At 44.7% G+C, this 13,729-nt stretch overlaps 1 protein-coding gene across 1 annotated transcript in view; it reads right to left on the bottom strand.

Annotated features, from left to right (window-relative positions):
* Nucleotides 1-2,767: 2,767 nt before the first annotated feature.
* The window catches only part of LOC118007288 (UMP-CMP kinase 2, mitochondrial-like), a 13,510-nt gene continuing 2,548 nt past the window's right edge, over nucleotides 2,768-13,729 (bottom strand). Inside the window, exons 3-5 of the mRNA XM_035000297.1 lie at nucleotides 12,859-13,060; nucleotides 6,012-6,245; nucleotides 2,768-4,463 (exon numbers count right to left, since the gene is read on the bottom strand). Coding sequence (XP_034856188.1) covers nucleotides 4,346-4,463; nucleotides 6,012-6,245; nucleotides 12,859-13,060 — 554 coding nt within the window. The 3' untranslated portion in view covers nucleotides 2,768-4,345. The remainder of the gene's footprint in view (nucleotides 4,464-6,011; nucleotides 6,246-12,858; nucleotides 13,061-13,729) is intronic.

A 13,729-nucleotide genomic window follows, 5' to 3' on the forward strand; every position in this document is an offset into this window, starting at 1 on the left:
GAGAAAGCTTTTAGAATTTAGAGACTTCACAGCAGAAATGGAAGTCTTAATAGATTTTAAACACAAAGTTGCGAAAATATTTATAAAATGTAGTAAAGGTATAGGAAAGATAATATGTGACAGAAAAGATAAGGAAATTAGAAAATCGGTCCAAATGTCCAACATCTAAATAATAAACTATGTAGAAAAAAAGAACAGAGTGAGGAACAGAATTTGTCATGGAAATAATTCAAGAAAATTTCCCCAAACTCAAGGACATGAGTTTCTAGACTGCAAGGACCCACCAAGAGCCCAGCAAAAATGGATGGAGACATGCACACCAAATCACATCACTGTGAAACTCAGAACTTACTTGCTCCCTAAGGGGAAAAATAAAATGGGAGGTGCTGAGGCCCATACACCCCAATTTCCCACCTCCAGGCTTTGCCCTAGAACTGAGAATATCAGTTCAGTGAGGGGACATCGAGAGCATCTGTTTCTCCATTTGGGACCTCGGACTTCTCTGAACCAACTTGAAATAAGGTCATGCCCAAATAAACCAGGCTGTGCAGAATGACTGAGCAAAGGGGGCCTTGACATATGCCCTGAGAGTCCAGAGAGGAGGATCCAGAACTGAAGCTGGCCATGAGGCCGACTGTGGCTGGAGCTGCACGGAAGACAGACTCAGGAGATCCAAACACCTGTGAGACCCCACAGAGGCCAAGTTCATCATAAAGGACTACAAGAAACACCCAGTTAGAGAGAGGATAATGTGACCACAGACCCCTTTCCCCTCATCCCCATGGTTGCCTAGATGGCACTCTTGGCTCCAGGACCCAGATGCAATCTTGGAGTAGTGCCAGGGCGAGGCTTGGAAGATAGGAGAATCTGATCCACTGAGCGTTTTCTCTCCAAGAGTGTGCATTACCTAGAAGGACCGTCAAAAGATCACGTTATATTAAGTTGAAATCTGATAGGACTAAATATTTTTCCTCTACTGACCAGTTATGGTGCTCATGAGAAAGACCAAATTATTGATAGGCAACATAAAGGGAAAACATTTTCTCCTAGTTGTAGATTACAGCTATAGGCTGAATGGATTTCATGAAGCTTTTAAAGTGAAGAAAAAATTAATACCTTCCAGGGGGGAAAAAGGCCAGCATCCATTTCTCCTCTCCTTGCTCATACAAGGAAAATACCTAAGTATATGAACAAAGCTATATTTACTGAAGCCTGAAGGTTCAAATGGACTTGCTGGTGGATATATTTGCCAACATGAAGCAGAGCTTAGTGCCTGGCTCTTAGGTTCAAAGAAAAACAACAGCTTGAATATGAAGAAAGCCTAAGGCCAAAAACACCCCAAAACACCTGCAATCATATTCTGCTCTAATGTGCAGAGTTCCCATTCCGGAGCTGCCAACCTAACGAAGTGTTGTAAGATAATCTTAGCTATCTCTTCGCTTTTTGCTGAAATTTAAATCACTGGCTCTCACTGAGAGCAAGGTATTTTTGATGCCTTACACATTCTTAGGTGCTCTGCATTCTGCTCAGGATTCCATTAAAAGGATTTACCCTAATGTATTTAACAAATACATATTATACATAAATGTACATTATACAGATACATAAATATGCCCCGATTACTTGAAGTATATTATGCATATATAACATTTATATGTGCATCACTGATTATTTCCTTGGTACACATTCCAGAAAGATCCCAGGGCCTAAACACTTTAAAGATGCTACATAACTGGGGTCCCTGGCTGGCTCCATTGGTAGAATGTGCAGCTCTTGATCTTGGGGTTGTGATTCAAGCTCCACATTGGGTGTAGAGATTGCTTTAAAAAAAAATTTTTTTTAATAAAAAAAGATACTACACAATTGCTCTGAGAAGAGAGAGATTTCACAGAGAGAAGCGTCAGCAAAAAAGGAGTTTCCACTCTTGAGAACGCAGGCAGGTGCCACTGAGGGGGGCAGGCTGAGGAGGAGGCGGACGGTGAGCTGCGCACGTGTCCTGCATCTGCCCCACAGCCCCTCCCCAGGCCGACGCGTCCTCCAGGTACCACACGCACTCACGCCTAGGCCCCATCTACGTTTTCATAAGTAAAGGCAGCCTTCATTCATCCCATTGCTTCTCCATCTCGAGAGCACCACCCTCTTCTCTTGGTCCTGAGAAGGCTCACTATCACAGCCGAACACCAGGCCGTGTGAAGGGTTAAAAGGGGAAGGGACATCCCATAAGCCCCTCTGCTCACAGACCCCTGGAAGAACCTCTAAGTGGCCAGTTGGAAGGAAGCTCTAGAAATATACTCACGATTCTTGGCAGCCATGTGCCATGTCAAACAGTCTATTACTGTAGAAGAAAGGGAGCATAAATATTTGGGACCACGAAAGGTCTGTCACAAGAACAGAAAGGAGAATGAACTTGTCATGAAACGGAGCCAAACAAATGATTCCTTGTCATCAGCTGCTGGGCAGGAGGCACGGTCTTATCTCATGCTTATAAATCATATACCTATCATTGAATAAAAAAAGACCCAAGAGTACAAAGAATTATTTCTTCTTTTTTAATATCTGCAATGAAGAAAGGATTCCACTTTCCTGAAACCATTTTTCTAAAACAAAACAAAAATGCCCTCCCTTCCTCTGAAAGCACTTTGACCACAGATTCCCCTTGGCCGGCGAGCTCACACCTTCCCACTTCCTTGACCAAAAACCCCCATCAATACAAAAGCCCCGCTGGACCAGCACCTCTGAACAACCAACATACGCTGTGACAACATCATAAATTAGAAAATCACAGCAACTTTATTCATTTGCAAGGTACAGAGAGAAAGCATAAAATGTTTGCTTTTCTAGACTGCCGACATAAGCTTTTCAAACTGTTTAAATAACACCAATAACATGATTAGATATCACATCTTTCAGAAACCTAATGCTATTTATTGGCTTTAAAAATATTTTCAACTGAAACCAAGTACATATTTATACATGTAAATACATTATGTAAAAATTACCTATAATTCCTTTGAAAAACAGTATGATGCAATTATTAATACTAAACTTTATTATAATTTAAGATTCTATATGATAAACCTGATAAGGCCTTATATGTAATTATTTGGGGGGGATGTCTAATTTACAAACTTCACCCAGCTTAGAACTGGAAGGAATTTTAGGTAATCACCTGGTTCAGCAAACTCCTTAGGACAAATAAAGAATTATTATCACTTTTTAGATCAAGTTACATGAACTATTGATGTTTAGTGACTCACCCAAGGCCACATAGTTATTAGATTTCCTCTTTCCTCAGCTTTTTTTTTCCCCCTAGGCAAACAGATCTCAAAGCTGATTTCATGTGTAAGCATAAGACATTTAAGTGCAAGATAATTTCCTAAGAAATCCCATTCCAGGATCCACTGTGCTTATTTAGTAAGATAAATTAAATCTGTGTAATGAAAATACACAACAAGCACTGCATTTAGCTTCTTGGCTCCAATTTTAATTAGTAAAGCAGAGCCCCACACTGAGGAGAAACATGATGTAAATATCAATATAAATATATTGCTCGATTGGCTAAGTTTAATGCATCTAGCTCAGTCCAAAACACTCATTATATCCAAAACCGTGTTGTCAGGGGAAAAGAAAGAAATATAAATAAGCAGAACATAATTCAAAGAAGGTTGGTGTACTTGTATTTCGAGCACCTGGGGTTGGCAGTCTCTGTATTTGACTCTGAAGTGCTAACCACGAGGACCATCTCAGAGGTGGTAGGGCACAGTCTAGGTCTTCTGGGTAAGTGTCCTCTACCCAAAGATGGCTCTGTGGGAGTGTCCTCAGACAGCCAGGACACGTGGACCCTTTCTTCAAGAGTACTTGGCCCTAGGATCAGGGCCAAGTCCCCAGCGAAGTGCAGCCATTTTGGGAAGAAGGCAAGTCTACCACATGGAGATCTCATCAGTGGCCCAGGTGTAGGCATGGGAGAGGCTGAGGAGCTTCCATTGATTTGGGAGATCTTCCTGGTTACTTCTGTATACCTCATGCTTTCTGGATGAGAAAAACTTGGAGGGATTTGGTAAGGACGTAGTTAAAAATACATACCAAGAAAACATTTGTTATACTTGAAGAAAGCAACCACTGATCTCTGGCTGGAACATGACAGTCTCAACCCGGATGGGTCCATTGGTCAAAAGGGAGGACAATGGTTTAAGTAAAATCGAAATGTCTGGTCTCCAGTTTTCTAGGACATACTATGTTTATGCAATAGTAATCTGGGGAAACCAGGTAACCAGTCGTGGGCCTAGATGCATCAAACAACATCAAATCTAGCAAAATGTATAATTACATTTTGCAGTAATTACAATTAATTACAATTATTCTGGATTATGCTTAAGACCATCTGGAGGACTTCTTCTCTTGAGGGGCTGGCATCAACTACGTGGCAACAAGGGTTCTCCATCCGCTGATAGGACACTTCTACCCTGGGGACAGACAGAATGAAAAGAGTTGGCTTATTTTTTAACACGGCTCTCCATGCAAATGCTATTTTCCTACCATAATGGACATAGCTTACAGCAAGGGCCCCATCTGGCTTATCTCACTGTTCCCCTCAGCCACTAGCTTTGTCCATGGGAGACATTTGATACATTTTTTTAATAAATCATAAATTCATAATAAGGCTTAATAGCTAGCCTTTATTGATACCTATTACCTACCAAGCATCAGCATTCTGCATGATTCTTCTGGTTTCATACTCAGGGTGACCTCAGGAAGGGAACCACGTCATCCCCATTTTGTAGAAAAAGTAGCAGAGGCTCAAAGAGATTAACTAATGGGACAACCGCGAAATGTCTCCACAGTCTGTGCCCTGAAGGATCTCAGACAAGCCAGAGGTCCTCAGCATACGCACTGTTTTCATGGCTGAGTCTTCTAAAATTGCACTGGGTTTCCACATCTCCCTTTGGGGTGACCTAGCCTTGATACCTCTGAATGAGTGTGCGGACGGCCCGACGGAAGTATGATGGCAGGTGGTTACAACACATGCTGTTTACCACTTCCTAGCTGAGTGAAGCTAACAAATTTCTTTCCTCTCTGCCCCCGTCTTCTCATCTGTAAAATGAGGACTGACATCATGTCTTCCTGGTGAGTTTGTCACGAGGTCTAATTGAATTAGTGCACATAAATGGTCTGACGTGGTTTCTCTGAGCACAGCAGAGTTGTTATTCAATTATTTGTAACAGGATTGTGTTATGATAGCGCTGCTTTCGTTGTTTATTTATCTAAACTACCCTGCTTTGGCTTTTCGAACCTGTCCTACAGAGCTGACTCATGCTCAGCCATCAAGCAAGAAGACAGCCCAGACTCTCCCGCTAGTGTTTCGTAGATTTCTAATGAAAACGAAAGCACTGCCTTTAAAATCAGAAAGACTGTGATTTTAATCCCAGTTTTACTAAAGAGCACCCGGGCCAACCTAGACAAATCACTTAGTCCTTTGAGCCCCAGTTTTGTAAACTGTAAAGTATGGCTCATGTTCACTTGCCAGGATCAGAGAGCATCAGAACCCAAACGCCTGACACACGGGAAGCGCCTACTAAGGAAAAGTCACTGCGAGCTCATCAGCACTCGGTGCCCATTAGATTATGACTGGGGAGCCAAGACCCAGGAACGTGCATGGTCTTAGCCAGGTTCACACTGTTCCCGGCACAGCCAGGACTAGAAGGGAGGTTTGAGGCCCCGTCAGATAGCCTGGGGCTTTACCGTCACAATGCCAAAGCCCTGGGGGGTAGTCCCCTGGCATCTGATCCTGTGTCTCGGCCACATAAAAATCTGCGGATGAAATCCATGTTCTGGGGACCCTGGCGAGGCGGCCTGGGCAATACCGTCAGAAGGAGCTGAACCCCCTTGGAGGATATTGTATCGTGGGTCTGAAAGATGGGAATGATGTCCTTTTCTCCACGTTCGTAAAGTCAGAGCTGATCCCAGCTCACCACCATGCCAGGAACCCCTGCCATGCACACCAGGACACCTACTTTTGACGGAATATGCTGTTGGCCTCCAGTTCAGCTTCCTCCCTGGTCCTCTCCATGCCCCGGCGCTCAATCCGACGCATCCGCTCCTCGGGACTCACTGTGAGCAGCAGGACCAGGTCGGGCTTGAGCAGGTCCCTAGGCCACTGGTATATAGGATGATGGGCCGGGGGCAGGTGCTGGAGCCCCCCGGTCACCTCGGTGGCTATGGCGTAGGTGGCCGTGCTGTGCCAGTACCTGAGAAGGGGACCAGGAGTGAGTTCTGCATCCACAGAGGCCAAGGTCAGGGTGCACCTGAAAATCAGCTGGGGGAGAAAGCTGAAACCAGGGATGGCCCCGCTCAAGTTTCCTTAGCATTGCATCTATCAAATAAACAAAACTAAATCTTATTTTTTTAAGATTTTTTTTATTTGAGAGAGAGCAGAGTGAGCGAGAGAAAACACCAGTTGGGGGGGAGGGGCAGAGGGAGAAGGAGAAGCAGGCTCTGCACCGATCAGGGAGCCCGATGCAGGACTCGATCTCAGGACCCTGGGATCATGACCCGAGCCGAAGGTCAAAGCTTCACCGACTGAGCCACCCAGGCGCCCCTAAATCTTGCTTTTAAAGTACTTATAAAATGTAAAAAATAAACCGAAGTCAGCAACCACAATGAGAATGCAGTGGGCTCGTCAGAGAGCGACACGGACTCGGCTGACACCATACTGTCACGAGGTGACACTGTTGCGTCTCTCTGGCCTGGCCCACATTGCCTTCCGTGAAAGGGAGGGCGACCAGGAGGAGAGACGTGCTTGGTAGTCCCCTGGCATCTGATCCTGTGTCTCGGCCACATAAAAATCTGCGGATGAAATCCATGTTCTGGGGACCCTGGCGAGGCGGCCTTTGTCCCGCCCAGCGCCCAGCCTCTCACTGTGTGTCAACACCTGTCAGGGAGGGAAATGAACACAAATACGACCTCCACTACCCTGTGAAGTCCTCCCTGAGTGAAGCAGGGCCCTATTGACTGGTTCATTTTAAATGTTGGCAGGGGAGGAAGAGAAAATCACAACAATAAAAGACAACCTATTTCAAAACGCCCCATGGCTTTCCACGGCCTGCCGGAAACGTCCAGCCTAGCGAAGACACAGAACAGCATTCAGGGTGTGCGCCCCGGCACGCTGAATCACAGGAGCCTGTCTTCATGCTCTTTCCTCCACCTGGAGTGAGCTTCTCAGCGAGCAAAACTCCTACTCTACCTGCAGAACCCTGCTCAGATGAGACCCCAAGCAGAGCTCATGGTTCCCTCCTCTGGGCCCTCAATGTCTTTCACGGTCGACTCTACTGAAGAGCTTCTCATGGTAAAGAAAAGCAATTTGTCTATAAGTATGACCTCTTTCCACTCCTCCCTTAGAAAATTCTTTTTTTAGTCACCTCTGCATTCCCAAACCTGAAACCAGTGTCTGGCTCACAGTCAGTATGTGGTAAATGTTCTTTGGGTGTGCAAATGAATGAATTGGAATCAGTTTATTGATTGGCATACCTTATTATAATCTTGCCCTGTTCATGTCATATTCCAATCTTAAGCGACTAAATGCAAAACTTCAAATACAGTATCAAAGGACTATCACGTACAACAGATATTTATGAAAATTATTATAAACATCCCAATGTAGAGAAGTACCTATAGCCCCACCCTGGTCTGTATTTCAATTTACTGCCTTCAGTGTTTTAAAATCCTAAATTCTGGGGGTGCCTGGGTGGCACAGTTGGTTAAGCATCCAACTCTTGGTTTCGGCTCAGGTCATGATCTCGAGGTTGTGAGATCGAGCCCCACATGGGGCTCTGCACTCAGCGTGGAGTCTGCTTGGGATTCTCTCCCTCTCTCTCTGACCCTTCCCCCCGCTTTCATGCACACACACTTTCTCTCTCTCTAAAATAACTAAATCTTTTAAAAGAAATAATAAATAAAATCCTAAATTCTTGACCATTTTATATTTGAACTTCTTTTCACAGTGAAAAGGATGTACTGGGATCTACAAAATAAATTCACAGTGTTTTCTGAGCTGCGTATTGATATTTCCTCTGCCTGCTACTGGTTCTGTGGACACAGGTAACTCATTTAAGCCAATATAGCCTCACCTTCCCCATCTGGAAGATGAAAAGCACGCAACTTTTGTTTCCTTCCACAGTTGCTGTAAAAAGAGACAAGTCCTGGGGCGCCTGGGTGGCTCAGTCGCTAAGCGTCTGCTTTCGGCTCAGGTCATGATCCCGGGTTCCTGGGATCGAACCCCGCATCGGGCTCCCTGCTCGGCGGGAAGCCTGCTTCTCCCTCTCCCACTCCCCCTGCTTGTGTTCCTGCTCTTACTAGCTCTCTGTCAAATAAATAAATAATGTTTTCAAAAAAATAAATAAAAAGAGACAAGTCCTTTAAAAACTGTATCACCCTGTCATTATAAGACAATACTATTCTTACTGGACACCGGTTGTAACTAAAGCTGCATTTGCAAATGATGGTAATACAGACAATACTGAAAAGGACCAAAAAAATTAATTTGGGAGGTGGTCAATTCCAATACCATCCACCCTTCCAAGCCCTGTCCACCTCCAGAGGGGTGCTGCAAACCCCCAGCCTCCACAGCAGCTAGTTCCTGGAGTCCCACCCAGGAGCCTCCTCCCGATCACGTCCCTGATTCACCACCTACAAACGTGCACTTCCCCTTCCCTGTGAGATGAGTCTAGTCTCCCAAGCTGAATAAATCCATGCAGGGTCCAGGCGTTCTTTCTCTTGGCAGCCAAACTACAATTTGCTCTGCATTTTGCACATGTCCCATGTTCAGTGAATTAAATACTCAGCTATGAATACAGAGGCTGATATCATCTTCATTTTAAAAGCCTTCTTTTTGTGGAGAAACCATCAGCAAGAATAGATTTTTAAAGGTAATGAGGGTGATTAAGTTGCCAACCTTAACCACAGTCACCATCAAAAATGACTCTGTCGCCCTCATTTGTTCAGCTAGATGATGGTGTAGTCTAAAATGGATTTCATTAAAATCTTTACACATGAACAAAACCCACCCAGACAACAAATAACCGCTCTTTTCTTCTCATTTGACAAGGTGATACAGTATCTCTCTAAAGAACGAAATTGCTGACAATTCACAGACACAAAGAAGAAAAAGCAAGGGAAGAATGAGAGCCCTGCTTTCTATAGCTGGGGCTCTCTCACTAACAACGCTGCCACTCATTTTAAATAATCATACCCGCTGGCCATCAATTTCAGACTCTCCACCATTTAGAATTTTCCATTCCTGCCATCAGGCAAGCCACATCAGTTCAAATCAAATGCAATTTGCCGACACATTGTACGTAGCTTATATAATAATGCTTTATATCTTAATAGCAATTTGCTATTGCAAAGCACTTCCCCGTGTATCAACCCGTTGGATATTCACCACAGGTTTTAGTGGTAGGCAGGGAAGGGATATGGAGTATCTCCATTAAACACATTAGGAAACTGGGAGCAGAGAGGATAGGTATTTGTCTACACGCAGAAACCAGTGCAACTCCAGGGACATCTGAAGAAATCATGTGCCCCAGGGAGTCACCCCATATTAGGAGAAGTTTAGTCTGTCTCCTTGAAAAAGGACACTGTATGAAAACAAAGATCTCAGATACGGTAGGTAGATTCAGACACATTAATAATAGGGTAAAAACATCCCACAGGTGAAGAAGTCCCAAAAAAGGAATGCAATTTCTTACCCTTCTCCAGGATCCCCTATAACTTGCAACCCTGAAATAACGATCTTGCCATCCCCAGCGTTAAAACTGCCTGCTGGTGTCATAGCTTAGAGGACGGCCCTGGCCTTCTAACTTATTTTTACTGTGTTCATCTTGCCTGGCAACCCACCACCTCCCACTTTATTCCCTACACACGCTCTGAACTGCCTTTTCATGGAATGTTTCAGAGATACAGAAAATTGTACAGAGAAAGATATTTCAAGAAAGGGGTAGAAATTTCCAGATATGGCAAACTAGCTTGTAACTATCAGCTTGGCCACCAGGAACCAGTGGAGACCCTCAAAAAAAGGCAGGCAATGCTAGATGTTGACAAGGACACCAGCCACAGGAAATTCTCAAACACCGCTGTGGGGCGGGGTGGTCACAGTGAGTGGTTCCAACCACTTCAGAACACTTTTTGCAATACCTGCTAAAGCTGAACACATGTGAACCCCACATCCCTACGGTTCCACTCCTGGGAATCTATGCACCAAAACTGCATATGGACCCGCACCCAAGTTATGTACAAAATATTCATAGGGGCGCCTGGCTGGCTCGGTCAGTGGAGCATCCAATTCTTGACTTCCGCTCAGGTCATGATCTCAGGGTCATGAGATCAAGCCTGGAGTCGGGTTCTGAGCTCAGCACGGAGTCTGCTTAAGATTCTCTCCCTCCCCCTCTTCCCCTCCCCACCCCCCCCCTCCCCGCCCCACCCCGCACTCTCTCTCTATTAAAAAAAAAAGATGTACGTTCATAGCAGCTAGGCGAGTCTCCTATGTGGCAAGAAGGAAGTCAGATGCTGGTAGTCCTAAGGCACAGCTGCATGTACAGGGCGTCATGAACAGATCAGACAATTCCACGGTGATGGAGATCGGGCAGTGTTCACTACGGGGAGGGGGGGGGGGAGAGTGGGCAGGGACTGGGAAGGAGAATGACCTGGCTTTACGGGGTGTGGTAACGTTCTAAGTCTGGATGTGGGTGCAGGCATCCAGACTTGGGTGTGTTCACTACTTGAAATTCCTTGAGATTTACATTTATGATTAGTGCTTTTTCCTGCATACTTGTCGTACTTCAATACAACTGCTTATCTTTCCAAAAATAAGTAAAATTGCAGAGAGCAAGACCCATTCACTGAACATTAAGCAATAATTCAACTGGGGTTTTCAATCTTTTGTACTCTGTATCAACTGCATTTCTCTCTCCTTAGCACTGTTAAATTTGTTCAATATCCTTTCTCCCCTCCGTACTCTACAGTTTGTTATTATTTGGCTTGTATTCTACTGAACACCTATCTGAAACGTGATGTTCTCAGTCAAAATGAGGGTTTTGCATTTTATGCACACTGATGCAGTGTACTGATTTATATTGCTGAATGGTGCTCCATTTCACAAATATGCTAGTATTTATGTGCCCTTTCTTCTACTGATGGGCTTTCAGTTTTTCAAATTGTTCAATATTATGAACACAGCTGAAGGAGGGGGTGGAGGGATGGGGTGGCTGGGTGATGGACACTGGGGATGGTATGTGATATGATGAGCACTGGGTATTATATAAGACTGATGAGGGGCGCCTGGGTGGCTCAGTTGGTTGAGCGTCTGGCTTCAGCTCAGGTCATGATCCAGGAGTCCCAGGATCGAGCCCCACATTGGGCTCCCTGCTCAGTGGGGAGTCTGCTTCTCTCTCTCTCCTCACCTGGCTCGTGCTGTGCTCTCTCTCACTCTCTCTCTCAAATAAATAAATAAAATCTTCAAAAAAAAGACTGATGAATCACCGAACCCTACTTTGGAAACTAATAATACACTATGTGCTAATTAACAGAATTTAAGTAAAAAATAAAAATAAATTTTTAAAAAAGAAATAAATTTTAAAAAAGAAACTTTTGCATTTCTTCAGGAGGTGAAAGCAGTGTTCACTTTGCTGTCCCTTTCAGATCGCTCTCTGAGCCCCGTGTCCACCCCCACCAGTGCCTTGTAGGGCTTCTAGCCACCCCCGTGATCTCCAGCTCTGAGTCTCAGCACATTTTCATTGGATCTCACCTACCTGATGAGAGCAAAATGGGATTTCACCGTGATTGTAATTTCCGTATCACCGAGTTGGGTGATTTTAAGCCGAGGATGACTTGCTTGCCATACACTTCAATCATTCTTGTGGTATTTTAAGCTACTTCTTAGGTACGGAATTTTAAAAATCTAAAGCAGTTTATGTCACTCCATTATCTGAAACCTTCCAATGGCTCCCCTCTGCACTCAGAATAAAATCCGCACTATCTTGGCCCACGGGCCCTGCTGTTCTATCCCCCGCCTCTCTCTGTCCATTCATCCAGAAAGCAGCCCCTCGTCCACTATGTGCTCATCACACTGGCCTGTTTCTAGTCCTTGAATATGCTACCTTCTTTCTGTCTGTAGGCTTTGCGGACTCCTCTCTCCATAATGCTGCTACTCCATAGTTTTCATTCCCATCTCTTTTGGGGCATTCAGAACTCAGATCAACGTTACCTCCTTAGAGAGGCCATCCTCAGCCATATCCACCTTGATTTACCCTCTTCAGAGTATTTATCATTCTCTGATATTACCATATGTCTTCATGCACTTGACTGTTCTCCTGCAACAGTATGTTTGCTCCATGAAAGCAGAGCATCATCGTCTAGCTCATTTACCGTTGAATCCCCTAAATTGAGAACAGTCTTTGGCACACAGTAGATGCCCAATAAATGTTTTATAAATAAGCTGACGAACAAATGAACTACTGAAAGCATCGGTTTCTAAAGCAGAGGCTTTGTCAATATCCCCAATATGCTATTTCTAGCTTAGTCAGTGGCAAGTTACTTAACCCTTGTAAGACCTAGGCTTCTCATCAGTAAATTGGGGATAACATTTAGTATCCACCTACCATGTAATTGTTCAGATACAGTAAAATGTATGTATGCTCTTAGCAAAATGCCAGCCTGTGGTGTGGGTAGTTAACAAATCATAGACATCATTCCTATTATTATCATAATTCAGTTTGACTTAATAAACACAGGTGTATACTTGCAATATATAGGTACGTGCAGAAACTTAGGGAGAAAATGCCAAATTCACAGCATCTTTACACCTACCTGTCTACAATCACAGGAGATTTGGTAGATGCTTTAGCTATTTCAGAAGCCACAATATAATTGCCCAAAGAGTAAAAAGCTCTTCTAATGATAGTTGGTTCATCATCAAAGATTTTCCTCCACTGGCTGATGCAAGCGGGGGGCGACCTTAAGAGCACAGCCTTGAGTGAGTCCGAAACTGACCGGGTCACAGTGGTTTTGCCTGCAGAAAAGACACAAACATAGCGCTTCGTGACCACAGCCACCAAACGGCTCCCAAACGCTCATATTAGCCCAGAAAGAGCAAAGACACTCTATCCACCTGTAAATCAAAGCAGTTCATTGCCTACTATGATTCTTGATTTAAAAAAAGAAAAAAAAAACCGCAGACCTTTAGGAACCGGGGTTTCCTCTCTGTGGTATCCCAACACTTGGAAGAAAACCCAAATGGTGCTCTTGTTTGCAAATTAATGATAAATTTTAGCGTAGACCTCCGGGCCTGGGAAAACCTCCACCTGGTTCCTCAAAACACTCCGCACCTGCTGCCGAGGGAGCCCCGCCTGACGCTGAAGCATGAGACGTCTGCCCAAGCCGGACCTCGGCCTCGGCCGGATCCTGCTGCCCTTGGCGCCTTGCTTCTCCTGCTCTTCGTGTTTGGGGCTAAGTGTGAGCTGTCCCTTGTGTCCCCTGCTCCAAGGCTTCTTCCCCTCCGCTTCCTAGTTCTTCCTGATTTTGCTCCAGAAGGGCCCTCTGAACGGCCTGCGGGTCCCGGATACCCCGGTCTGGCCCAAGTCCCTTCACTTTCGCCCGCGCTCTTTCTTCTTCTTCTTTTTTTTTAAGATTTCTTTTTTTTTAATTCATGAGAGACAGAGCGAGAGACAGAGGCAGAGGG

This window comes from Mirounga leonina, unplaced genomic scaffold (assembly GCF_011800145.1).
Source record: "Mirounga leonina isolate KUSES-001 unplaced genomic scaffold, KU_Mleo_1.0 Mir_117, whole genome shotgun sequence".
Lineage (NCBI taxonomy): Eukaryota > Metazoa > Chordata > Mammalia > Carnivora > Phocidae > Mirounga > Mirounga leonina.